At 46.0% G+C, this 24,781-nt stretch overlaps 1 protein-coding gene across 1 annotated transcript in view; it reads left to right on the top strand.

The window, feature by feature from the left end:
* LIPC (lipase C, hepatic type) overlaps positions 1 to 24,781 on the top strand; it is a 48,269-nt gene that overhangs the window by 9,064 nt on the left and 14,424 nt on the right. Inside the window, exons 2-3 of the mRNA XM_063142344.1 lie at positions 21,232 to 21,410; positions 23,157 to 23,336. Of these exons, the coding sequence (XP_062998414.1) occupies positions 21,232 to 21,410; positions 23,157 to 23,336 (359 nt within the window). The remainder of the gene's footprint in view (positions 1 to 21,231; positions 21,411 to 23,156; positions 23,337 to 24,781) is intronic.

Below are 24,781 nucleotides of genomic sequence, written 5' to 3'. Positions count from 1 at the left end.
TAGATGACCTTTGAGGTATATTCCAAATCTATGATTAGGAACATAGGAACAAGAAAGCTGCCTTATACTGAGTTAGCCCCTTGGTGCATTTAGCACAGTATTGTCGGCACTGACTGGCAGCACCGGCTCTCCATGGGGTCAGGCAGGGTTCTTTCCCAGTCCTACCTGGAGATGCTGGGTATCGAACCTGGAGCCTTCTGCGTGCGAAGCAGGGGCTGTATCACCCTGAGCTACGGGCGCAGAATTCTATGATCCTGAGTATGCTGGAGATGAGATGCCTCCACCTAGCTACCCAACTCAGAGACGTAGCTTCTGGAGAAGCCAAAGGTGCTCTCTGTGGGGAAGATGACCAAGGTCCCATTCAGCAGAATTAACAGGACGGTCCCCAAATGCAGCAGGGCTGCCTTACCACATTGTGAAATAATACACATGATCTGATTGATTATTTGATTGATTGCACTTTTAAACTGCCCAATAACGCAAGTTCTCTGGGCACTGTACAATTTATTCATTCATTTATTTATTTATTTATTATTTATTTATTACATTTATACCCCGCCTTTTTTCCTCCAAGGAACCCAAGGCAATATACATAATCCTCCTCCTCCACTTTATCTCACAACAACCCTGTGAGGTGGGTTGGTCTGAGAGTCTGTGACTGGCCCAAAGTCACCCAGTGGGTTTCCATGGCTGAGTGGGGACTAGAACCCAGATCTCCCGATTCTCAGTCCAACACCTTAGCCACCACACCACACCGGCTCACCACATTAAAACATAACAATGCAAACAATGAAACAATGAATGAAAACAGCACATGGCCCACTGAAACAGCAGAAACCGCTGGCGAAGCTGCCGTGGCCGGATGTAGGAAGGGCAGCTGGGCTGCCTTCTGGACCGTGGCTGTTCCTAGTCACTTTCCAGGCAAGCCCCTGATGATTAAAAGCAACAACAAACCCCTGAACCTCCAGCAGATTATGTCTCCTGTAATTATCTGCAGCATCTTCATGGGGATAATAGCTTCTGTCTTGACTTCAGAGTGACACACCAGAATTTGGATGAATATTTAATGAAGCAGAGGAGAGAGAGAGAGAGAGAGAGAGAGAGAGAGAGAGAGAGAGAGAGAGAGAGAGAGAGAGAGAGAGAGAGAGATGGCCCTACTGGAGACACAGATCAGAGGGACCTATTCTTGTGGAGCTCCCACTCATCTCAGACGGATGTAAGAAGATGGATATACCTGCAGTTTAGGCCAGCTGAGTCTAATTTCTCTGCCTTCCCCTCTGCTGTCATGAGGAGAGGCTGCACTTTGGGCTTTAAGAACATCAGGAGAGCCCTGCTGGATCAGACCAAGGGTCCGTCTAGTCCAGCACTCTGTTCACACAGTGGCCAACCAGCTGTTGACCAAGGAACCAAAAGCAGGACATGGATGCAACAGATCCATGTTCCCCAACCCATGTTCCCCAACAACAGGTGCACACAGGCTTCCTGACTTTCTCAGGGCATCCCCTGCGTGCCAGCTTTGGCATCTACTTCCAATGCCAGGGCTCTGCTCTGAAAAAGAAGAAGCAAACATTTATGAAAATGCTCCTGAGCAGGTGCAGAGTGCATTGCCCTCACCGCTAAGTACCTATAGAGAGTCCTCATAGATCAGGGGTTGGGGGAAAGAGAAGTAAGCCAGTCAAAGGCCTGTTCAGGGCCTGTTCAGAAGACACGCAAAGCCACGGTTAGGCTGCTAACCCGTTTGCAGCAAATGGTTAGTAAGCATGTTTAAACCATGGTTATGTAGTCACCATGGTTAGGAATGGTTCAACGACGTGCTAAGTCATGGTTCACACAATACGCTAAGCCATGGTTCACTCAAAATACTTAACCGCAATGGCTTAGCGAGCCGCTTGAACAGTGTCAACGTCTAGACAGACTTGAGCAGCAGCTTTTAATTTCATTTTTTTAGAAATTAATAGCGAGGTTTTCCACCACAAACACCAACATGCTGGGGAGCAGGTCAACACCTTGGAAGACTTCTATTTTTCCATGCAGAAGGAGGCTATCAGTGGCTACTAGTCCTGATGGCTATATGCTACTGCCAGTATCAGAGGCAGTATGCCTCTGCACACCAGTTGCTGGGGAACATGGGCAGGAGGGTTTCCCACAGGCAGCTGGTTGGCCACCGTGTGAACAGAATGCTGGACTAGATGAATGCTGGACTCTGATCCAGCAGGGCTCTTCTGATGTTCTTACGTTCAAAACCCCGAACCCCTGACTCCACGGGAGTTTTCAGCTTGCTCTCATTCTTCTGTTTACACAGCCGTTTTTGCATTTGGCACACTGCATGGGCTAGAACTGTAACATTGCTGCAGCTGTTCATAACGACGCAGAGTTCATTCCCTTTACACGGAGACCCTCTACTCTGAGTAGCAGGGACCTGAGCAACTGCCGGGTCTGGTTGAAGGAGAGGGGGAAAGAAGTAGCGAGGAAGGAAACGCCGGCCTTAGGGCTCCAGGGTTTCATCTGCTCCCCCCAAAAATATAAAGTCGAAAGTCATCCCTGCCGCTGCCATCTTCCTCAGGGACTGTTGTGATGATGGTGGGTTTGAGGCTTTTCGGGTGGGGCATTTCAGATGGCGGAAACCAGCGCCTGTTGCAGAGGTTAAGCCGAACCTCAGTCAGAGAGGGGGGGAAATGCTTGGCAGCAGGTCATTGTCACGCCTGCAGCCATTTCCGAGAAGCGTAATTAAGATTTCCTGGCAGTCCCTGGCAAGAGCGACAGAAGGGTCCGGCTCTCTGCCCACACCAAGGCCAGCTGAGAAGGCCCACACTGGATAAATGATTTTCTGATGGTACAGGAGAAGGATGAAACCGGCCACATGGTCGGCCTTTATCTCCCCCCTAGAGATTGTAGGGCCCAGGTCTACTGTACGTGAAATGGGGGGGAGGGCAGCACAGCCCTGTCCCATGTCCTCTGTGCTTACCAGTAAGTACATTCATGTGCTGAATGGATGTGGCTGGAATAACTAATGCGTTGACTTCATGTTAATAGTATTTCTTTAGTGCATAGAAGAAGAAGCCAAAATAATTGTTCTGTTCTGCTAAAGAGTCCTCCTACCAAGGCCTATTATAACATTATGGCTAACAAACCATTATGCTGCCGGAAGTTGAAATCCTGCCTCTGTGATGAACTGAGCAATTGGACGTAGGGAAACTAATCTCCTCAGCTTCCCCTTCCCCTCATCTGCGATATAGAGATAATAACACTGACCTACTGACATTATTCATATGAAGAGGTGTACAATTATTTTGAGAGTTGTCAGTGCCACCCCACCATTTTTCTCCCTCTCTCAAAATACTAGAACCCAGTGGGGTCATCCCATGAAGCTGATTGGTGGGAGATTCAGGACAAATAAAAGGAAGTACCTCTTCATACAGTGCATAGTTAAATTATGGAACTCACTACCACAAGATGTAGTGATGGCCACCAATCTGGATGGCTTTAAAGGGGGGTTGGATACATTCCTGGAGGTGAAGGCTATCCATGGCTACTTGCCCTGATGGTTGTGTGCTATCTCCAGTATTCGAGGCGGTAAGCCTGTGTGCACCAGTTGCTGGGGAACATGGGTGGGAGGGTGCTGTTGCACCATGTCCTGTTTTGTTGGTCCCTGGTCAAGGGCTGGTTGGCCCCTGTGAGAATTGGAGCACTGGACTAGATGGACCCTCGGTCTGATCCAGCATCAGGGCCCTTCTTATGGTCTTATTAGGCAGAGTGATGCAGCTGATAAACTTTGGCTGACTGGTGGCCCATTTACAGTTAACTGAACAGCATTAAGGTGCCTTGAAGTACACTGTGAATCTTTCTAAAACAAACAAGTGTAGCTGTTTCCATTCATCTATAAAGAACACTGATTAAAAAACAGTAGATGAATAGTAACTACAAGAGTACCGGAAAACAGATAGAGCGAAAAGCCCTGGACTGTAGTTTCAGCCTGCTCTTATGATTAATGGCACCCTTTGCACATGTCCTCAGTCTCGTACGATTAAAATCAAAGGACTTTTCAAGATGAACTTCTTCTACTCACGGCCTCAGGGACTCAGGTTATGGCCAGATAACAAAGTGGCTCGTCTTCATAAAACCTGTGTAGCATACGATTGCGCTGAGATTTGAAGAATGAGATTTTCCATGCACCCGGCGGTGGTGAAAACTCTCACACCATCCTCTTGCCCACTCAGGTTGGACACACTGAATTAATGAAGCTCGACTGAATTTGCCATTCACTCCTTTCCTTCCTGGCTTTCCATCTCTCTATTCAATTATTCCAAAGGCTGCAAATAAGAAATACTAGTTGGATAGAATGTGTGAAATATTCGTCCTGGTTAATTATGAATGGAGGGGTTTAATTTCTCCCCTGGTCTTCAGGCTCTAAATTCAATTATTCCAGAACTTGCAAATAAGAAATACTAACTAGAAATGTGTGTGAAGTATTCACCCTAGTTAATTATGAATAAAGGATTTAACTGCAACCCAACAGTAAATAAGTACTGTACACTTTCTGAATTAATACATTCCAACTGCTAGAATCTGGTTTTGGTTCGCCCTCCATCACTTTTGACTCTTTGTGAATGGAGGCAGAGTGGGAGACAGCCAAATAAGACATACAGGGTACCTACCATCCACCAAGATATTGTCCTTCACAAGCCCCATTGAAAGGAATGGATGCGGTACAAGAACATTACTTACTTTTCTGCCCCCATTACATCCTCAAGGAGTCGTCCAGGAGAGCTTTTCTGCATGGTCCCAAGTTTGTTGTCATCTAACCTGGTGAATCCCTTGCTGGAACTCTTAGAGGCCTGCTGAAATCATAATTTTGTGAGCTTGGGCTAGATTTCAAAGGCTGCTAGTTTAGGGCAGAAGATCCTTGACACACAGGTTGCTCCATGTACAATGAATGCACGGTGGTCAACTGCGGAAAAAGAGCCCAATCACCCTCCCCTCCCGTGTGTGTCTTACACACCATTTCAGTCCATGGTGAAAGGGGTCAAGTCCCTCTTTACAACCACCAGCATTAAGTGGCAAAGTCTGCCTGGAAGATCCAGCTTCAAGCTGCAGGTCGAAAGCTGATGTGTTCGAATGCTCCCCACCCCACAAAAGAGCATGGCAGGAGGACCATGAGCCCTTTCCCTGAGATGCTAGACTTCTTTATGAAGGGAGGGTCTTTTTCCTCTTCCATGAGAGAGAATTCAAACATTCAGCAGACTCTGCTATACATACAAACATACTTGCAGCCCAATATACTTTAGAAAAAGTTTTACAATTTGCTGATTGTATAAACTAGACTCAACCTTTGGGTATGGAGAGGTTACGAGGACCACTGGAGGCCACGCATGAATGTTTAACCATAGGTGTGTAAACCCTTCCTTTCCAAAGGTTATTCCAATTAGTAAGGGGCCAGGAGGGTGGAAATCCCCCCATCTGTTTTTTCTTTTAAAACAGCTCAGACACAAATACCTCTCCTCCCCATTCCTTTTGAACTCATTCATAATATTCACAGTTAACATTTACAGAGCTCTTTATCTTGTTGAAATGTTATCTTATGGTAATCCTTATACCAACAAGGCCAGCAGGGAATATAGTTGTCCTTATCTTCCTGAAAAGGAGCTGAGCTTTATTCACACACACACACACACACACACACACACACACACACACACACACACACTACTTCTGCTTTTGAGCCTCAAACTGTTCTTGGATATAATGGATTATACTGTACTACATTTGATACTGCCTCCTTTATAACATGGCTTTGGTTGCCAACCTTTCAACTGATCCCTGTAGCTGTGCCCCGCAGCAACTAGTGGTGCAACGCTGATGATGGCTTTATTTATGTCCTGCTTTTCTACTAAAAGTGTGGTGTAGGGGCTAAAGTATATCCTACCTTTTTTCCTCTAAGGAACCCAATGCAGCGTACAAAATCCTCCTCTTCTCCATCTTATCCTCACAACAACAACAACCCTGTGAGGTAGGTTGGGCTGAAAGTCAGTGACTGGCTTAAAGTCACCCAGTGAGTTTCCATGGCCTAGTTGGGACTAGAACCCAGATCTCCCGACTCCCAGTCCAACACTCTAGCCACTACACCACACTGTCTCTCACACTGGTTTAATGTGTCCGAGGCATTTGTAACAACAGAATGTGCTGTATACATGCTAATTAATATTAATTATTAACAACTCCATGGGCAATTAGAGTAACATTTCCACTACATGCTTCTCAGCTTGTCCATTCCTTGCTTTTATTTGGCAACGAAAATGTTCAGTAAAACATTAATTTTTAAATCCTATCTTCTCATTATACTGTGAAATGTCTTAAGATGGTTTTGAAGCTCAGCCATTTCAAAGACGATCTTGAACACATTTCAGCTGCCGGTGTCTTTGTGATGGGGCGGGGGGGCGGGGGGGGGGGAGAGAGGTACCTTCTTCCAAGTCAATGTCACGAACTAGAAACCTTCCTCCAACTAGATTCCGCTAACTAAATTATTTCCATGCCACCTCCTGTGGATACTGAAAAATGTTTTAAAACTGATCGCTCTGTTTTTGAAACAGTTGCTGGAATGAATTTCCTAGCCCAGTATCCCTAATCAAGATGCTCTCTGGGGGATTATGGGTCTTGTAGTCAAACACTTTCGGGGGGGGGGTATTTGGACAAGCCCATTTGGCAGGGTGCCAGGCCCACAAACATAAAACGTGCAGGCAAAGAACCTGTTGAAAGGGTTTTGTCCCTGTTAATCTAGGCAAGGGCCATGTAACCCCAGCGCTTAACCACCTCTGAATATATCGCCTTGAGTGTAATACCGTTAAAAGACCTTTTTAGAGAGATCAGTCTAAGCTTCTACGCCCTCCACTCAACAGAAAGGCTTGTGCTTTTTTTATCATTAATTTGAGCCATCCTCGGGTGCCAAGAGACCTCTCTCGCCCCGTCGGGACGGGCTGCCAAAAGCCGACCGCTTCCTCCTGGCTTCCGAGTGCCATGGCAGGTCACGGCCGTTATTATTAGCTCTCATTAGCATCCCCACGCGCGGCTCAGCCCTCCACCTGCAGCGAAGTGACGCCGGGGATGAGGTGGCAGAAATGCACTCCAGCCTTTGAAAGCGCCTCTGTAGCAGCTCCCAAGCTGTTCCCTTTGACGTTTCAGGGGGGAAACTGGAATCAATCCAATGTGGCTTCCACCAAAATATGACGTTGTGTATTGAACCAAAAAGTCTTTCAGAAGCAGATCAAGGATCTCACCTGTTTTCGTCAGGCACCGATGATTTAAACCCCACTTTCACCCTTTCTCTGGCTCAAGGCAGCCCTTCCAAGAGTAATTTTCCTGGAAGGAGAGAGCTTTGGAGTTTTTGCCCGTCTCTGTGAAAATCTGCTCTTTTGTACATCTACAGGCTGTTGAATTAACTGTACAGGGACTCCTTAAGTAGAGCCTCCCTCAGGCTAGAAGGAAACCAGCTGCAGTCCTGTGTTAAGATCCCTGCCAGGGGTTTGTATATAACCAGTGTTGAGAAAGATGTTGATATTGTAGAGCTGGAAAAAGTGCAGGAGAGGGCAACTAAAATGATCAAGGGGCTGGAGTATCTCCCCCATGAGAGTTGGGATTGTTTAGCTTGGGAAAAAGGAGGCTAAGGGGAGACATGATAGAGGTGTGCAAAATCTATGCATGGTATGGAGAATGTGGCTAGGGAGACATTTTTCTCTTTCTCCCATAGTACTAGAACCCAGTGGGGTCGTTCCATGAAACTGATTGGTGGGAGATTCAGGACAGACAAAAGGAAGGACTTCTTCACACAGCACATAGCTGAACAAATCTCACCTCTGCTGTGAACTCATTAGTGGCCTTAGACAACTCACTCACTCTCACTCTCTCTCTCTGTCATAGAATCATAGCAGAGTTGTAAGGGGCCTACAAGGCCATCGAGTCCAACCCCCTGCTCAATGCAGGAATCCACCCTAAAGCATCCTTACAGATGGCTGTCCAACTGCCTCTTGAATGCCTCTAGTGTGGGAGAGCCCACGACCTCCCTAGGTCATGGGTTCCATTGCCATAGTGCTCTAAGGCCTTAGCTAGACCTAAGGTTTATCCCGGGGTTGTCCCAGGGTCGTCCCTGCTTGCTCCCAGGATCCCCTGTGTGTCATTTACATGAACAGGTATGACCCCGGGATGATCCTGGGATAAACTTTAGGTCTAGCTATGGCCCACAACCTCCCTAGGTAACTGATTCCATTGTCGTACTGCTCTAACTGTCAGGAAGTTTTTCCTGATGTGCAGCTGGAATCTGGCTTCCTGTAACTTCAGCCCGTTATTCCATGTCCTGCACTCTCTCTCACCGTAACCTTTCCCTATCTGCAACATGGAATATAAGAATAAAACTGACTTACCTTGCAAGGTTGTTATAAGGATGAAAACTAGATAATGTCCCACTTCGCACGTCACAGCAACCCAGGTTTGTTCATTTGTTTTTTAAACCCTGAGTTGTTTTCAACAAATGGTGTGATAATGCAGGCAGCGGGAGCATTTTGGTCCTTGGGTTGTTTGTCATGTTGTACAAATCTAGAACTCTGGCTTGTCTTTCACCTGACAAGCCAGAGAAAGAACCCAACAACAAACCCGTGAAAGCTTAAGCCATAATAAAAGTGTGAGCCTTTAATGTGCCACAGGACTCTGCACATGACTAACGACACCCTTGCAGAGAGGCCCAAGGGGTTCCTCCTGGATCTCAAGCATATCCTTCCCGGTTCTGCCTTCTCCAAGCACCCCTCCAAAACCCAGGTCTTTGCTCATAGGAAAAGGCACCTCAACGTTTTTGCCACAACCTTCTGGCTGCACAGATTGGAAGTCGCATTGCAACATAGCCCAATGAAATATGTATGCCATGTGCTTATTCCAAAGACCTAATAAAAATCCTTCTGCTTTATTACATTAAAGACAGGCTGTCAGAATAGTTCGCAATATTGCAGCAAAATGAAAAAGAGAGGAGCAAGAAAAAGGGAGAGGCCTACAAAGGGATTTTGAGGCAGTAAATAAAAAAGCGTTGCTTCTTAGTTTTATGATGCTAGTCCGCCGCTGTTGTGAATTGGATGCTAAAAATAAAGGCCATTGAGCACAGAAGTGGGCAACCTTCAATCTGCAGAAACAGCGTCGCCGTCATCACTTTCTTGGCCCAGGATGTACATATTTCAGTGTGTTTAGCAGCAACTTGTGGCTTAGTAATATGTTAGGTTAACAAAACTGAAAAAAGAAAGTTCTGACTGGAGCAAGGTTTGTAATATACACAAAGACATAAAAACAGACTCTGGGGGAGAACCCAAGAATTCCAGATTTAATCAACTGTGTGGGTGAGACTCTACGAGAGCCGGAATATACGGGAGGGCTTCCGACTTTCTTCTGCACAGCATGGAAGCATTTGAACAAGGCTGCTTAATTCAGAGGCTGTAAATGGAAGCACTTATCCGATTAAAGATCATACCTGGGTGTTTGCTGGATGCCTATTGAGATGCAAAATGACTTGCAGAATTTCTCCTCTGACTTCCGTCTTGCCCCCAGGAAGTCATGATTAACTTTAAAGCATAGATGTTGAGGCAGGATCTTGCATCTGATGAAGTAGGCTGTTGTCTGCAAAAATGCCTTGGTTGGTCTTCCCAGTGCCCCAAGGCTCTGGGCTCCTGCCAGGTGCTTGGGAAAAACTGAGCACTCCCCTGGATTCCTGATTCAGATTCTCCCCTGGGTGTGTTAATTACCTTGCCAAGGCCAGGATGATGGTGTAGCCCTCTGACTGCTTCCCAAATAGCTACTCCGATATTTTACATACAAGATTTAGATTCTAGCAGCGGAGGCTGGTAGCTCTGATGTCAGTGGGGTTGTGAATCTGCCCCTGGTTTCGGTCAGGACCAGCCAGAATTCAAAAGCAGCCTTGCACTTCAGATAGCTCCTTTAGAGTTCTGACTGGTTCTGAATGAAACCCAATAAAGCCGTGTCTAATAATTGCAACACACACCCAGCAGCCTTCCACTCATCACAAGGGAACCAGGGTGGCCCTTTTCAATGATGGGTTCTCGGAGCGGCAAAGTGTCTTCAGCTGGCTGGCCATGTGGAAGCCAAATAAGGGACTTGCTCTATCCATAGAGAGCCTTGTGTGGCGCAGAGCGGTAAAGCAGCAGTTTCTGCAGCCAAAACTCTCCCCATGGCCTTTCAATCCCAGCAGAAGCAGGTTTCAGGCAGCCGGCTCAGGTCGACTCAGCCTTCCATCCTCCTGAGGTCGGTAAAATGAGTACCCCGTTAGCTGAGGGAAAGGTAACTGCGACTGGGGAAGGCAACGGCAAACCACCCCGCTATAAGGCCTGCCAAGAAAACGTCAGCGAAAGCTGGTGTCCCTCCAAGAGACAGTAATGACTCAGTGCTTGCACGAGAGGTTCCTTTCCTTTCCTTTCTTCTATCCATAGAGCTTAACTTCAAAAACAAAAAAAACAAGGGAGAAATGAGAGAGAGAAGCATAGAAAGTGATGCCTGGTGTGGAGAAAGTGGACAGGGAGACATTTTTCTCCCTCTCCCATAATACTAGAACTCAATGGGGGTCATCCCATGAAGATGATCGGTGGGAGCTTCCATGCAGATAAAAGGTAGGACTTCTTCACACAATGCACAGCTAAGTTTTGAAATCTGCTAGCACAAGATGTAGTGAAGGCCATCAGTTTGGATGCCTTTGAAATATTAGACAAATTCATGAAGAGGATTATCAGTGGGTACTGTTCCTGATGGATATATACTAACTACATTATCAGAGGCAGTATGCCTACATACACCAGTTGCTGGGGAACATGGGTGGGAGGATGCTCTGGCACTCATGTCCTACTTATGGGCTTCCCACAAGCAGCTGGTTGGCCACTGTAGAACACTAGACTAGATGGATCCTTGGTCTGATCCAGCATGGCTCTTCTTATGTTCTACTCATAGAATCATAGAAAAGTAGAGTTGTAAGGGGCCTATAAGGCCATCGAGTTCAACCCTGTGCTCAATGCAGGAATCCACCTTAAAGCATCCCTGACAGATGGTTGTCCAGCTGCCTCTTGAAGGCCTCTAGTGTGGGAGAGCCCACAACCTCCCTAGGTCACTGGTTCCATCGTCGTACTGCTCTAACAGTCAGGAAGTTTTTCCTGATGTCCTTATAACATTCCCCCTGCCCTCAGCTCCAATACTGTAAACCTGCCATCACCGCCAATACATTTATTCAGAAGAGCATATTTATTCTTGAGTGAATTTCTGATTTTCAAAGATAGAAGCTTGGTTGGACAATTATGTTTTGCAGAGGCAATTTTTCCGGGCAAGCTACTAGCAAGAAACTGAACCCCCATGCAAATTCCGCAAACCGTGGAACTAATATGAAAAGGGGAGCGAAACTGTAACAACCGATCAAATGGTTTTTCCTCTAGAAAAGATTGTTTTCTTCATAGAAATTTCAAATTACAATTACCCCTATGCCTCTACCCAGCCAGTAAATGCTGCACCTGCTAAAATGAAAGTCTTGCATTGTTTTCTGTACTCAAATCACCGGAGGAAGGGTTCTTCTGCAAGCAAGGAGTTACTGAGAACTACTCGTGCTCTGTATATTCCCTTTGCCTCTAAAGGTCCTCAAGCTCGCTAAAAGAGGCAACTGGTTTTTGTCAAATACGGCTTTCGGAGAGAACTTGTCTGGGATTGTTGCACCACAGGAAGGCCGTTTTGGGCTCTGTCGTTTTTTTGCAGATTAATGTAGCGGCTCTGATCTAGAGTAGGCCACGCTCCCAGATGCCACCCTAATGGGCCTGCAAATAAATAGGACCATTTACGGGAGACACTCCAAACGAGATACCTCAGAACAAGCTTTAAATGGGATGCATTTCTCAGCGGTAATTGAGGAAATTGGCATAACGAACAATTCCAGAGCATCACTGCAGAACTGGGGAACAGGGTAAAAGGATTCATCAGAGACAAAATGCACACTGAGAGCCATGTTGCAGGCCATACCTGGCCCACCCAGGAGAGCTCTTCAGAGCAACCCCACCTCCAATATGGAGGTGCTCACTGTTGCCAAACTCTTCTCAAGGTTTTCCACACACACACAAAAGCCCATCACCTGGTACCTGCTCCTTTTTAACTGTAGATCCCAGGGACTGAAACTGAGACCTTCTGTATGCAAAGCAGGTGCCCTGCCACTGACCTATGGCCCTTCCTCAAAAACTCACATGTTTCACGTGAACCTGCCATGAACCAGCTGAGATCATTTGAGAACTTCCGTTTGCTCTTCTGCTTGGTCAAAAGTTGATGCATCTTCCAAATCCATCTAGATGCTGGTTCTCCATTCTGTTGGATCCTTCCTATTGGGATCGAAGTGAGGATTGAAAAGATGGTGAAATGGAAATGATTAATCGCCGAAGATGCTTTGCCCATTGTTTCCAGTTTGAGATTGTGTGGCACATGCAGAAGTAGTTAAAGTGACCCTGGACTGGATGAGGGCTAATAAACTGAAACTCAATCCAGACAAGAGTGATGGTTGGTTTTCCTGACTGGATGTAGAGTGCTCATAGGAACATGAGAACATAAGAAGAGCCATGCTGGATCAGACCATGAGTCCATCTACTCCAGCACTTTGGCCTCACAGTGGCCAACCAGCTGTTGACCAGGAACCCACAAGCAGGACATGGGTGCAACAGTACCCTCCCACCCATGCTCCCCAGCAACTGGTATATATATAGCTTACTGCCTCTGATATTGGAAGTAACACATACTCATCAGGACTAGGAGCCATTGATAGTGCAACCTGTTTTGGATGGCACTGCACTCTCCCTGAAGGAGCAGATTTGCATCTTGGGAGTCCTTCTAGAGCCATCTTTGTCACGAGGCTCAAGTAGTCTTAGTGGCACAGAGTACCTCGTACCAACTTCAGTTGGTGGCCCAACTATGCCCGTATCTGGACAGGGATAACCTGGCTTCAGTTGTCTATGCTCTGGTAACCTCCAGGCCTTCAGAGATTTATTTATTTATTAAATGTATATACCGCCCCATAGCTGAAGCTCTGTGGGCAGTTTACAAAAGTTAAAAACAGTGAACATTAAAAAGTATGCAAAATTTAAAACCTCATTCAAAAATATAAAAACAACAGTATAAAACAGTAACCATTTTAAACAATGACAGTTCTGGGGTCCATTAAAAAACAAAGAAACTTAGCATACGTTGTTAAATGCTGTTAAATGCCTGGGAGAAGAGAAAGGTCTTGACCTGGTGCTGAAAAGATAACAATGTTGGCACCAGGCAAGCCTCATGGAGATCATTCCATAATTGGGGGGGGGGGGGCACTACTGAAAAGGCCCTCTCCCTTGTTGCCATCCTCCAAGCTTCCCTCTGAGTAGGCACTCGGAGGAGGACCTTAGATGTTGAGTGCAGAGTACAGGTAGGTTCCGTTCCATCAGGTATTGTGGTCCCAAGCCATGTAAGGCTTTATAGGTTAAAATCAGCACCTTGAATTGGCTCGGAAACGTATAGATGGCACCTGTTCCTAAGGCCTTCGCATTTCACCAGGGCAACAACAACCCTGGATGGTTTACAACCCTGCGACAATGGACTGGATGAGGGCTAATAAACTGAGACTCAGTCCAGACAAGACTGAGATGCTGTTAGTAGGTGATTCCGCTGACAGGATGGGGGGGTGTTCTACCAGTTCTGGATGGGATTGCACTCCCCCTGAAGGAGCAGGTTTGTAGCTTGGGGGTTCTTTTAGACCCATCATTGTCACTTGAGGCTCAGGTGACCTCAGTGGCACGGAGTGCCTTCTACAAACTCCGGTTGGTGGCCCAGCTACGCCCCTATCTAGACAGGGATAACCTGGCTTCAGTTGTCCATGCTCTGGTAACCTCCAAGTTAGATTACTGCAATGCGCTCTACGTAGGGCTGCCTTTGAAGACAGTTCGGAAGCTGCAGCTCGTGCAAATTGCAGCGGCCAGATTGATTTCTGGAACCAGAAGGTTTGACCATATAACACTTGCTCTGGTCCGCTTGCACTGGCTGCCTGTATGTTTCCGAGCCCAATTCAAGGTGCTGGTTTTGACCTATAAAGCCTTACACGGCTTGGGACCACAATACCTGACGGAACGCCTCTCCCAACATGAATATACCCGGTCACTACGTTCAACATCTAAGGTCCTCCTCCAGGTGCCTACTCCGAGAGAGGATCGGAGTGTGGCAACAAGGGATAGGGCCTTTTTGGTGGTGGCCCCCAGACTGTGGAATGATCTCCCTGATGAGGCTCGCCTGGCACCAACGCTGCTATCTTTCCGGTGCCAGGTTAAGACTTTCCTCTTTGCCCAGGCATATGGCGGCACATCCTAATTACCCACATGTTTAGTTTTTAATCGGTTTTTAATGCTTTATGTGTGTATGTTCTGTGTTTTAGAGTTTTAAATTTTGTATACTTGTTTTTACCTCAATTTTAGAATTTCTGTAAACCGCCCAAAGAGCCCTGGCTATGGGAGCAGTATATAAGTGTAATAAATAAATAAATAAATAAATAAATAAATAAAATTTATTGTAACTCTTTGTAGTGCCCTGCCTGCCATCTGTTCAAAGCAGCTTATGACAAAAGAGAAACCTTGATAGAACAAATAAAATCATAAACCTTTGAAGTATTTTTTTTAATTAAAACAACCATTCTGTAAGCTCTCCTCTGTCTGGGTGGCTTAGCACCAGCCTTCGCACAATCAACGCCAGCTGCCGTGGCTGGTCGTTTTGCACATGGCTAAATTCTGATATGCAGGGCCAAGCTTGGCTCCGAGGGTTGGAGCTTTCATCATTTTACAGGTCAGGGACATTCCAGCATTTTCTTGTTCTTTTCTTTGATTTAAAAAAAGAAAGACGGTTTCTGGCTCCGTTCCCTGCTATGTTTCAAAAGGCGCCGTCCTCCTGGCACGCTCGTTCTCTAACTCTGCAATGCAGATCTGATGCTGAATTTGTGGCTTTTCAATCATTACATTGGAACTTGGCACCACACAAGAATACCTTGCCATGAGATCACAGTGCAGAAGGAGACAGCAGAACTCCACGGAGGGGATATGGTTTCTCATGACTAATGTCACGTTGATACTGTTGTCGCTTTCTACCAGAAAACTCTGAAAACTCTTGCATCCACCTTAGCCAGGGTTCAGTGTTTTGAAAACTCCTGCACACCCACTTAAAAGCGAAAAAGACAGACGATACTTACAGCCATTGAGGTCTGAGGTAGATCAATATGGACAGGATGGATGAATGAATGACAAATTGGTCCCAGCAGCACCGAATCCTCCCTGTGCACACATCTGCCTATCTGTCAGTCTCCACATCATAGCATCCTTTTTGGCTCAGTTTTTGTTTGGTTTTTGTGCATGTCTGCCTAGGACAAAATCAATCCCACCCACCCACAAATCTGGTTGCATATGTAGGGAGGGAGGGAGGGATGAGTTTCTTCTGGATGGGTTTTCCTTGCAACAATCTTCTTCTTTCTTGCAAATTTTCACTAAGGAAAAGGATTAAAGGAAAAGGAGCCACGCAATGATCCAGAAGGCCAAGGGGTGAAAACTGGGTTTCTCTTAAAGAAATTTCCCTGTTACCTCTGGAATTCTGCTGCCCCCACCCAGCGGCCGCTTATATGGCTTGGAAGGTTGGGCGGTTGTAAGCCATTGCTTGGTCCACTTTGGGTCAAATTATTGTCATTTTTAAAAGTTTATAAAACAAACCAAAAAAAATTGTAAAAAAAACCAACCCTAAAAATCAAACTGGTCCTTGCCATGTCCTCTCACAAACTCCTTTGGCTGCTGAGCTGCAGCCTGCCCAGGAGAACAGTTTACAGGGGAGCTCCAGAATGGCCAAAAGGCCTCCATCATCCCTCCACTTATAACCTCAGGTGCCAACCAGACACTGAGGAACTCTGCCAGCACAATCTGGCCTCCTCCTCCTGCACAAGAGGCCTCAGGCCCTTCCAGTCTTTGCAGAAGCAAAGTCAAACAAGCATGGCCCATTCCTGGTTCCGCCTTGCTATTGAACTCATCCGAGGTCTGATCAGGTCCGTCCTGCCAAAACACACAAAGCAAAGACTGGAAAGACAAGGGATGTGGAAGCACCACGGACAGCACTGCAGCTACCAGCCCAAGACTTGGATTTAGTTCAGGACCACGGAGAACAACCCCACAGCAAGAAGTTTAACAGACCTTAACAGACCTGAGATCATAGAGTCATAGAATAGCAGAGTTGGAAGGGGCCTACAAGGCCATCGAGTCCAACCCCCTGCTCCATGCAGGAATCCACCCTAAAGCATCCCTGACAGATGGTTGTCCAGCTGCCTCTTGAAGGCCTCTAGTGTGGGAGAGCCCACAACCTCACCAGGCAACTGATTCCATTGTCATACTGCTCTAACAGTCAGGAAGTTTTTTCTGATGTCCAGCTGGAATCTGGCTTCCTTTAACTTGAGCCCGTTATTCCGTGTCCTGCACTCTGGGAGGATCAAGAAGAGATCCTGGCCCTCCTCTGTGTGACAACCTTTTAAGTATTTGAAGAGTGCTATCATGTCTCCCCTCAATATTCTCTTCTCCAAGCTAAATATGCCCAGTTGTTTCAGTCTCTCTTCATAGGGCTTTGTTTCCAGACCCCTGATCATCCTGGTTGCCCTCCTCTGAACACGCTCCAGCTTGTCTGCATCCTTCTTGTGCACAGATCTGTCAGAGGAGCCCTTCTCCGTGCCCCACCAACGCAAGAAATACACCATGATGGGACATAGGAGAGGGCTTTCTCTGTTGTGGACCCCTGGCTCTGGAATGCCCTCCCCCTGGAGGCCCGACTGGCACTGGCACTGGCTTCATTTCAGCGCCAGGTTAAGACATGGCTTTTTAACAAAGCCTTTGATGGCTAAATCCACCCGCCTGCACACTGTCTTGCTTTAATTGGCTTTTACTGTTTTAAAATTTCATACTGGTTTTTAACATATCAATGAATGAATGAAATCTCTACTTCCCTTGCTCGGCTTCATCCATTTTCTTCTGCTGCCCCTTATGCCTGGAACGCTCTTCCAGAACATTTGAGAACTACAAGTTCAACCGCAGCTTTTAAAGCTCAGCTAAAAACTTTTCTTTTTCCTAAAGCTTTTAAAACTTGATTTTGTTCTGACTTCATACTGTTAGTTTTACCCTACCCAGTGCCTGTTTACCCTACCCTGTACCTGTTTGCATTCTCTTCCCCTCCTTATTGTTTTATTATGATTTTATTAGAATGTAAGCCTATGCGGCAGGGTCTTGCTATTTACTGTTTTACTCTGTTCAGCACCATGTACATTGATGGTGCTATATAAATAAATAATAATAATAATAAGCCATCACAATTCGACATAATAAAAACAAGTAAAAAAAAAGAAGCTAAAATAAATAAGTTAAAAATGGATAATTTAAAGTAAAATAAAAATAATGAACACAAATGGAATATAAAGATAAAAATCACAGTAACATACATTAAGAACTCACCAGTGGGGAACTAGATCAGTACATATACAAGAACAAAATCTCCAGCTCTGGGTATCTTGGTGCCTAGCTCTGAACTTACTTGCAGCTAAGGTGAATTTTGCAACCAGATCAGTAATAAATACATTATTGCCAGCCAGCAATGTACAGATTTGCTCAAGGGAAAATCGGTCAGAAAGATAATGAAGAATGTAATAGAGAATTTTTTGTCTAGGGGACGTATACATAGCGCATCGCAACAGATAATGTTGAATGTCCTCCACTGATTCAATTTGTTTTAGAATTGTATATTTATTGTTCTGTTTTATATGTATGATTTTATCTGTATGCTGCCCTGAGATCCTTGTGATATAGGGTGGGATTGTTGTTTATTCATTCGGTCACTTCCGACTCTTCGTGACTTAATGGACCAGCCCACGCCAGAGCTTTCTGTCGGCCGTTGCCACCCCTAGCTCCCCCAATGTCAAGTCTGTCACCTCCAGAATATCATCCCTCCATCTTGCCCTTGGTCGGCCCCTCTTCCTTTTGCCGTCCACTTTCCCTAGCATCAGCCTCTTCTCCAGGGTATCCTGTCTTCTCATTATGTGGCCAAAGTACTTCAGTTTTGCCTTTAATACCATTCCCTCAAGTGAGCAGTTTGGCTTTATTTCCTGGAGTATGGACTGGTATCTTCCTTTGCTCAACTTTCCTTATGGTCCAGCTCTCGCAGCCATAGGTTACTACGGGGAATACCATTGCTTTAACTATGCGGACCTTTGTTGTCAGTGTGGTGTCTCTGCACTTAACTATTTTATCAAGATTTGTCATTGCTCTCCTCCCAAGAAGTCAACGTCTTCTGATTTCCTGGCTGCAGTCAGCGTCTGCAGTAATCTTTGCACCCAGAAATACAAAGTCTGTCACTGCCTCCACGTTTTCTCCCTCTATATAAATGTTTAAATAAATAAATAAGTTATTCCAACGGTTGCAGGGAGCAACTGGTGAGGTGTAACAGCAAGCCCAGCAGGGTCCTTCCGGAAGCTCCACCTCCAGAAGTGTTTCGTGTTTTAAAGAGCCAATTATCTTGTTTAAAGTACGGTGACCAGAACTGTACATGGTATTCCAAGTGTGGTCGCCCCATAGATTTGGGTAAAGGCAGTATGATACTGGCAGTTGTATGTGTGCTCTGATGAGCATGTGGGGCTTCTCCTTTTTTCTACACTGTGGGCTTGGGAGCCTTTTCGTACGTGGAGTAGAAAGAGAAAAAAGATGAATAGGTCTCTGTACATTAGAGACCCTGTGCTTGAAGAGGTTGCAAGATCAGAGGGCTTCCCTTTAAATAAATGATACTTAAATCAGTGTAATTCTAAGTAAGAATTTCTTTTTAATTAAAGCGATGAAAGGAATAGCTTTGTTCTGACATTTATGGCTCACAGCTTGCCTTACAGCCTTATGTAGTTAGCGCTTCAGTACTCGGCTGCCAATAAAGTCTTCTTGTTAAAAGTCGTATCAGGGTGCAAATCACACCAATGCTTTAGGAATTAAAGAGGGGATGGACGGAGGACGTAATCCATTCAAATGAAGCCACACACAGGACCCAAAAAATAAATGGAAGTTTGCATCTGCTTCTGAAACACACCCGATATTTTAAATTAACAAATCGAGGGAAAGTTGTGGACAGGAAAGAAAAAGACAAGTGCCCCCTGGAGGAAGATGGTCCTGTTCCTTGGCAAAGGATGCAAGCATTCAGGCCCACAAGCCCCATCAAGACACGAAAAGAATTTTTCTCCCTCTCTCAAAATACTAGAACCCAATGGGATCATCCCATGAAGCTGATTGGTGGGGGATCCAGGACAAATAAAAGGAAGGACTTCTTCACACAGCGCATAGTTAAGTGATGGAACTCACTACCACAGGATGGCCACCAATCTGGATGGCTTTAAAAGGGGGTTGGAGAAGTTCCTGGTGGCAAAGGCTATCAATGGCTACTAGCCCTGATGGTTGTGTGCTATCTCCAGTATTCGAGGCAATAAGCCTGTGTGCACCAGTTGCTGGGGAACCTGGGTGGGAGGGTGCTGTTGCACCATGTCCTGCTTGTTGGTCCCTGGCCGATGGCTGGTTGGCCACTGTGTGAACAGAGTGCTGGGCTAGATGGACCCTTGGTCTGATCCAGCATCAGGGCCCTTCTTATGTTCTTATCAGAAGTGACAATGAAGGCTAAAGCAGGTGGAAGATACAGGGGTACTTTTTGAGGGCTTCTAATCGAGTCTTTGACATCCTTTTGCTGCACTCTCATCAGATGGGCCTTGGAGGTGTTGTTCAGCATCTAGACGCCACTGAATGAGAGATCCAAAGTAAGCTACAAGGTTCTCTGTTGTTGGATTGGGACCCTTAACTAGGCTCCAGCAAAACCCAGCTATTTCTTTCTCGCCCCGTGGCAAGGCTCTGGAGCTCTGACCAGCATCGCAGCACATAGAAATTCATCTCATCTCACACTATCGCCCCGCTCGGGCTCTCCGCTCCTCCGATGCCATGCTTCTCGCCTGCCCAAGGACCTCCACTTCCCTTACTCGGCTTCGTCCTTTTTCTTCTGCTGCCCCTTACGCCTGGAACGCTCTTCCAGAACACTTGAGAACTACAAACTCAATCACTGCTTTTAAGACTCAGCTCAAAACATTTCTTTTCCCTATAGCCTTCAAATATTGAGTTTGTTCTGACTTTACACTGTTGGTTTTGCCCTACCCTGTGCCTGTTTACACTTCCCTGTGCCTGTTTGCATTCTCCTTCCCTCCTTATTGTTTACTACAACTTATTAGATTGTAAGCCTATGCGGCAGGGTCTTGCTATTTACTGTGTTATCTGTACAGCACCATGTACATTGATGGTGCTATATAAATAAATAATAATAATAATAATAATAATCAAGAGAAGCTTCCCCTGTTGCTACATCTTCACCCTGGGGAAACGCTCCCCAGCTAACTTTCTGCACTTAAAGGCACAGGAGCCCTGACAGAACAGAAACTGGCAACCCCACCCCCCAAATCTTATGAATAGCATTACAAAATATACTGTTACACTCCTGCGCCCCAATCCTGAGAGGGGTGAACTTGCAGGGGCTTCAGCACTTATTCAGACTTCAATGTCCTAGAAGGAGAGCACTGGAGACTTGTAGAGTTCCTTTTCCTTTTTTAAAAAAGCTATATTTACACTGTGTTCAGGATAAAGGCCTACAAAATCACAAGCCCAAGCAAAACCCTGCTTCAGCTGCCCAGGAATCTCTTTCCGCCAGACAAAAGCCCATCTCTCCTTTTGTCTTAGATTCACTTTTCCCCCACATTTATTTCCTCCTACCCCCTCAGTCCTTGCAGAACAAAGGTTACCCATACAAGATAAACTTTGGGTAACTTGCCCAAAAGACTGAATTGGGGGTAATCCTCAGTCTCTTTGTACTCAGTAGCACTGAATGGAAAGGGATCCCTGGAGGTAATATAGACTGACCCCAATCACATAACACTATTCATAAAGGAATGCTGTATTTTAAAAAAAAACACAAATAAACACACCCAACCAAGGTTGCTACGTTTGCTTCTTCTTTTGCCATGTAGGTGCCTAGGCCTTTAGCAGAAAGAAGGATGGATGAAACCAACCTGCCAAATGAAAAATAAATGTATTTGTGAATCGTCTTAGCAACAGTTGCTGGAATGTTTCTTTTCAGGACCACAGCTGCAGTCAATCCAGAGGAAGAGTGAGCACCAGCGCTTCCAGACCAAATTCCTGCTGTACTCAACTACTGCAGAGGGAGGCTGCCTGATTGAATTTAACCAGAGGGTCACCCTTGAGACATGCCGTTTCAATGCTTCTCTTCCTCTGGTGATGATCATCCATGGATGGTCGGTAAGGAACCTCCTCGTACTTTTATCTTTTATCTAGTGAGGGGGCCCAGATGAGCTGGACTTTGAATGGGAGGGAGGGGAAATACTCCATACAAAACTCTTCCCTTCATTCTTTCCCAGTGGTCACTCTTTGGTCTGTTCTACACATGTGGCCATGCAATGTGGTAGGACTGTACTATCCTGATTTGGTAGGGCTGTACCATCTCCAGGTGGGAAACAGGATGTGTGTGCCATTGTTCAAGGCTCTCCTGCAAGAAAAATAAAAATAAAAAATAAAATCCTGGCTAGAAAAGAACTAGTATAGCAAGGAGAAATGTTTCTGGCTCAGTCCTCTATTTGTTCCACTACTTTTGAACTTGCAAGGAGGTGTTTGGGAGTTGTTGTTTGCTTGTTTTTTTTACAAAGGCAGCATTCAAAAAAGGGATCCCTGAAGTGGTACAGCCCTTCCTACCATTTCAGGACCGTATCACCTCCTTTTGCTGCATGCATAGGCTTAATGTTAAATTCTCATTGCTCTGGAGATGCATTTTGGACGACGCGATTGACATGTGTTTACCCAGAGTTCGCTGTGGTTTCCTCCACTTCATCCACACCATCACAAGCATATCTGTAGCTAAAAGAGACCTGCTCCCCAAAGGTGCCCTCATGACTGCAAATCCAGCTGCTGAGGCTAGAAGACTCTATTTGGGGGGGGGGGGTAAGGGGGCTGCAGGGAATTATCCGAGGGCCATTTAATACATCACACAGAATACACGCAACATGGAACTGCAGCCCATTCTGGACCTGTATACCTCTATGATACACAGGTTTCCAAATGTGTGTTTGTCTTGTTCACACATTACGTGCACTTTTTAAAAATGTGGGTGTTGTTCACTTTAAAACAGGGATGTGGAACCTGTGGCTTGTTTAGAATCTCCATCTGGCCTGCGGAGGCTTTGGCTCCTTCGTGGGCCTGCCTCCTTTACAAGCCCCGTCCCCTGGAGGAATCCCCATGTGACCTCTGACTTAGCGCCAGTGGAGGCTGGTGGCCCTGATGTCAGTGGGGTGGTGAATCCGCTCTGGGTTTCAGTCCGAACATGAAAGGTGCTATTCAAGGTGCGAAGAGTCCTGACTGGTTATGACTGAGAGCTGGAGCAAGGCGAAGGAGCACTAGGTGTCTCCCCCACACCTCACTTTCCCCCATTAGGGAGCATATGGAACGGCTGAAGTAGCGAAGCATCCTTGGCTGAGGTGGTTTAGAACAACATCCAGCAAAAAAAGAAGGAATGTGTCTCGCAGACACGAGCAGCTATGAAATCAGCATGAGGACCACAGGAAGGCGCTGAGAAGCTGATGTATTTGCGGTCTCTGTCATACACTTTTTAAAAACACGGGATGTGTTCTCAGGCATGGCTCCCATTCAGTTCAATGGGTTTCATACACGGAAGACATTCCCATTGGATTGTAAGCACTTTTTTTCTGAAAGAAAGAAAGATTAAGTATTACCATGTCACTGTTCCATAAATGTAAAGACCTATAAAACTTCTGCTAAGAACAGCTCAGGCTACAGGAGATGGACAAAATATTTCCCTTTATGGGGGGGGGGTAAAAGAGCGGAAGGGCAAAATCATTATGGGGGCATCCTCCAAGGCATGTAGGTGGGCGAGCTGGCCAGCTCGAAGCAATCCTCCAGGTGTGTTCTCTCGGGGGCCTCATCAAATGTAGCAGCAAGGAATTTGACAGAATAGATTTTCTCCTACGGCTGCAGGTGGATGGAAGGCTAGAAGGCTGGATTTGGAAGCTAGCCGAAGAGCTGAAATCTCAGCTCACGCAAACCAATGTGATCATCACTGATTGGCTGGCGTTTGCACACGCGCACTACCCCATCGCCGTGCAGAACACGCGTGACATTGGCCAAGAAATTGCTCAGTTCCTAGAATGGCTGGAGGTAAGCGTAAAAGACTAGGATGCTAAAATGCTAAAATACTGTAGAAATAAAAAGGGTTTTACATGGCGCCAAAAAGAGTACAACAGAGGTGCCAGGTGAACCTCTCTAGAGAGCGCATTCCACAGCTGGGGTGCCACAGCAGAAAAGGCCCTCTTTCTGGTAGCCACCCACCTCATTTCCTTTGGCAGGGGTTCATGGAGAAGGACCCCTGAGGATGATCATAGGGTCTGGACAGGTACATATGGAAGTGAGGCACCATCAATGCTACAATCTTCAGAACATCCTGCTGCAAAGTGGAGGATAGTTGCCTACAAGGGGGAGGGGAGAGAGAGAGAGAGAGAGAGAGAGAGAGAGAGAGAGAGAGAGAGAGAGAGAGAGAGAGAGAGAGAGAGAGAGATGGTCCTCAGCATGGCGGCAGAATTGAAGCAGGAGCATAAACCATCAGCAGTATTGATTAGGAAGAGAGAAGAGCCCAGGGTCAATTCTAGCCTGCAGGTTTTGATTCAGATCATGCCCTATCATACAGCCAAGTCAGGTGTTGTGGTCAAGGTGTTTCACATTTCAGATGAGAACTGTGGGGACACGAATCTTGTATTTATTTATCCATTTATTCAATTTATGAGTCACCCTACAGCCGGAGGTCTTGTAACACACCAGTGTCATCTTGGGGCGGCATCAGGGAGAGAAAAGCCATTGCTAGTGGTAATAGGGTGCAGTTAATAAAGTTGCCAGTGTTGACATCTGGGAAGGGAAGGTGTTCACTTCCTCTGCCACAGTAATAAGGAGCAGAGCTTCCACGCTGTTTGGGATGTCGATCAAACCACTCCCTGCCATTTCTGTCCATTCAATGGTGCTTAAATCACAGAGCCAGCCAGATGACACATGCGGAATTCATTCTCATGGGAGGTAGTGATGGCCATACCAGCTTAGGTGGCTTTTGGAAAAGTGTTGATGGAGGATGCTAAATAGAACCTCCAAATACAGATGCAGTCTACGCACCTGAACACCAGTTGATGGCGTGGGGATGGAGTTGGAAACCTCAGTGGGCAGCTCCTGCCTTCATGCCCGGCCTAGTGAGCATCCCAGAATAATCTGTTTGGCCAGACCAGTGGAAAGCAGGAAGCTGGACATTACTAGATGGGCTATTGGGTCTAATCCAGCAATTTTTCTTGGGATAATGCCGATGTTGGCAAAACTGCCACCCAAAAGAAATGACTGCTTATATAAAACATATTTATGCCAATGTGTAAGGCAAAATTCCTCTCAAATGAAAACTATAAATAATTTTAAAAATATATAATTAACTAAAATAGAAGCATAAGACATTCCAAACAATGACAGTTAAAACTACAACTCATCACATGTAGGCCAACATCATGATTCAATTCAAAGCGAGCCGAAATATCCAAGTCTTGTTTTGAAACAGAAGACCATCAGAAGAGCCT

This window comes from Elgaria multicarinata, chromosome 16 (assembly GCF_023053635.1).
Source record: "Elgaria multicarinata webbii isolate HBS135686 ecotype San Diego chromosome 16, rElgMul1.1.pri, whole genome shotgun sequence".
NCBI lineage: Eukaryota > Metazoa > Chordata > Lepidosauria > Squamata > Anguidae > Elgaria > Elgaria multicarinata.
The sequence above is the reverse complement of the archived record's forward strand: the minus strand, read 5'-3'. Positions and strand labels throughout refer to the sequence as shown.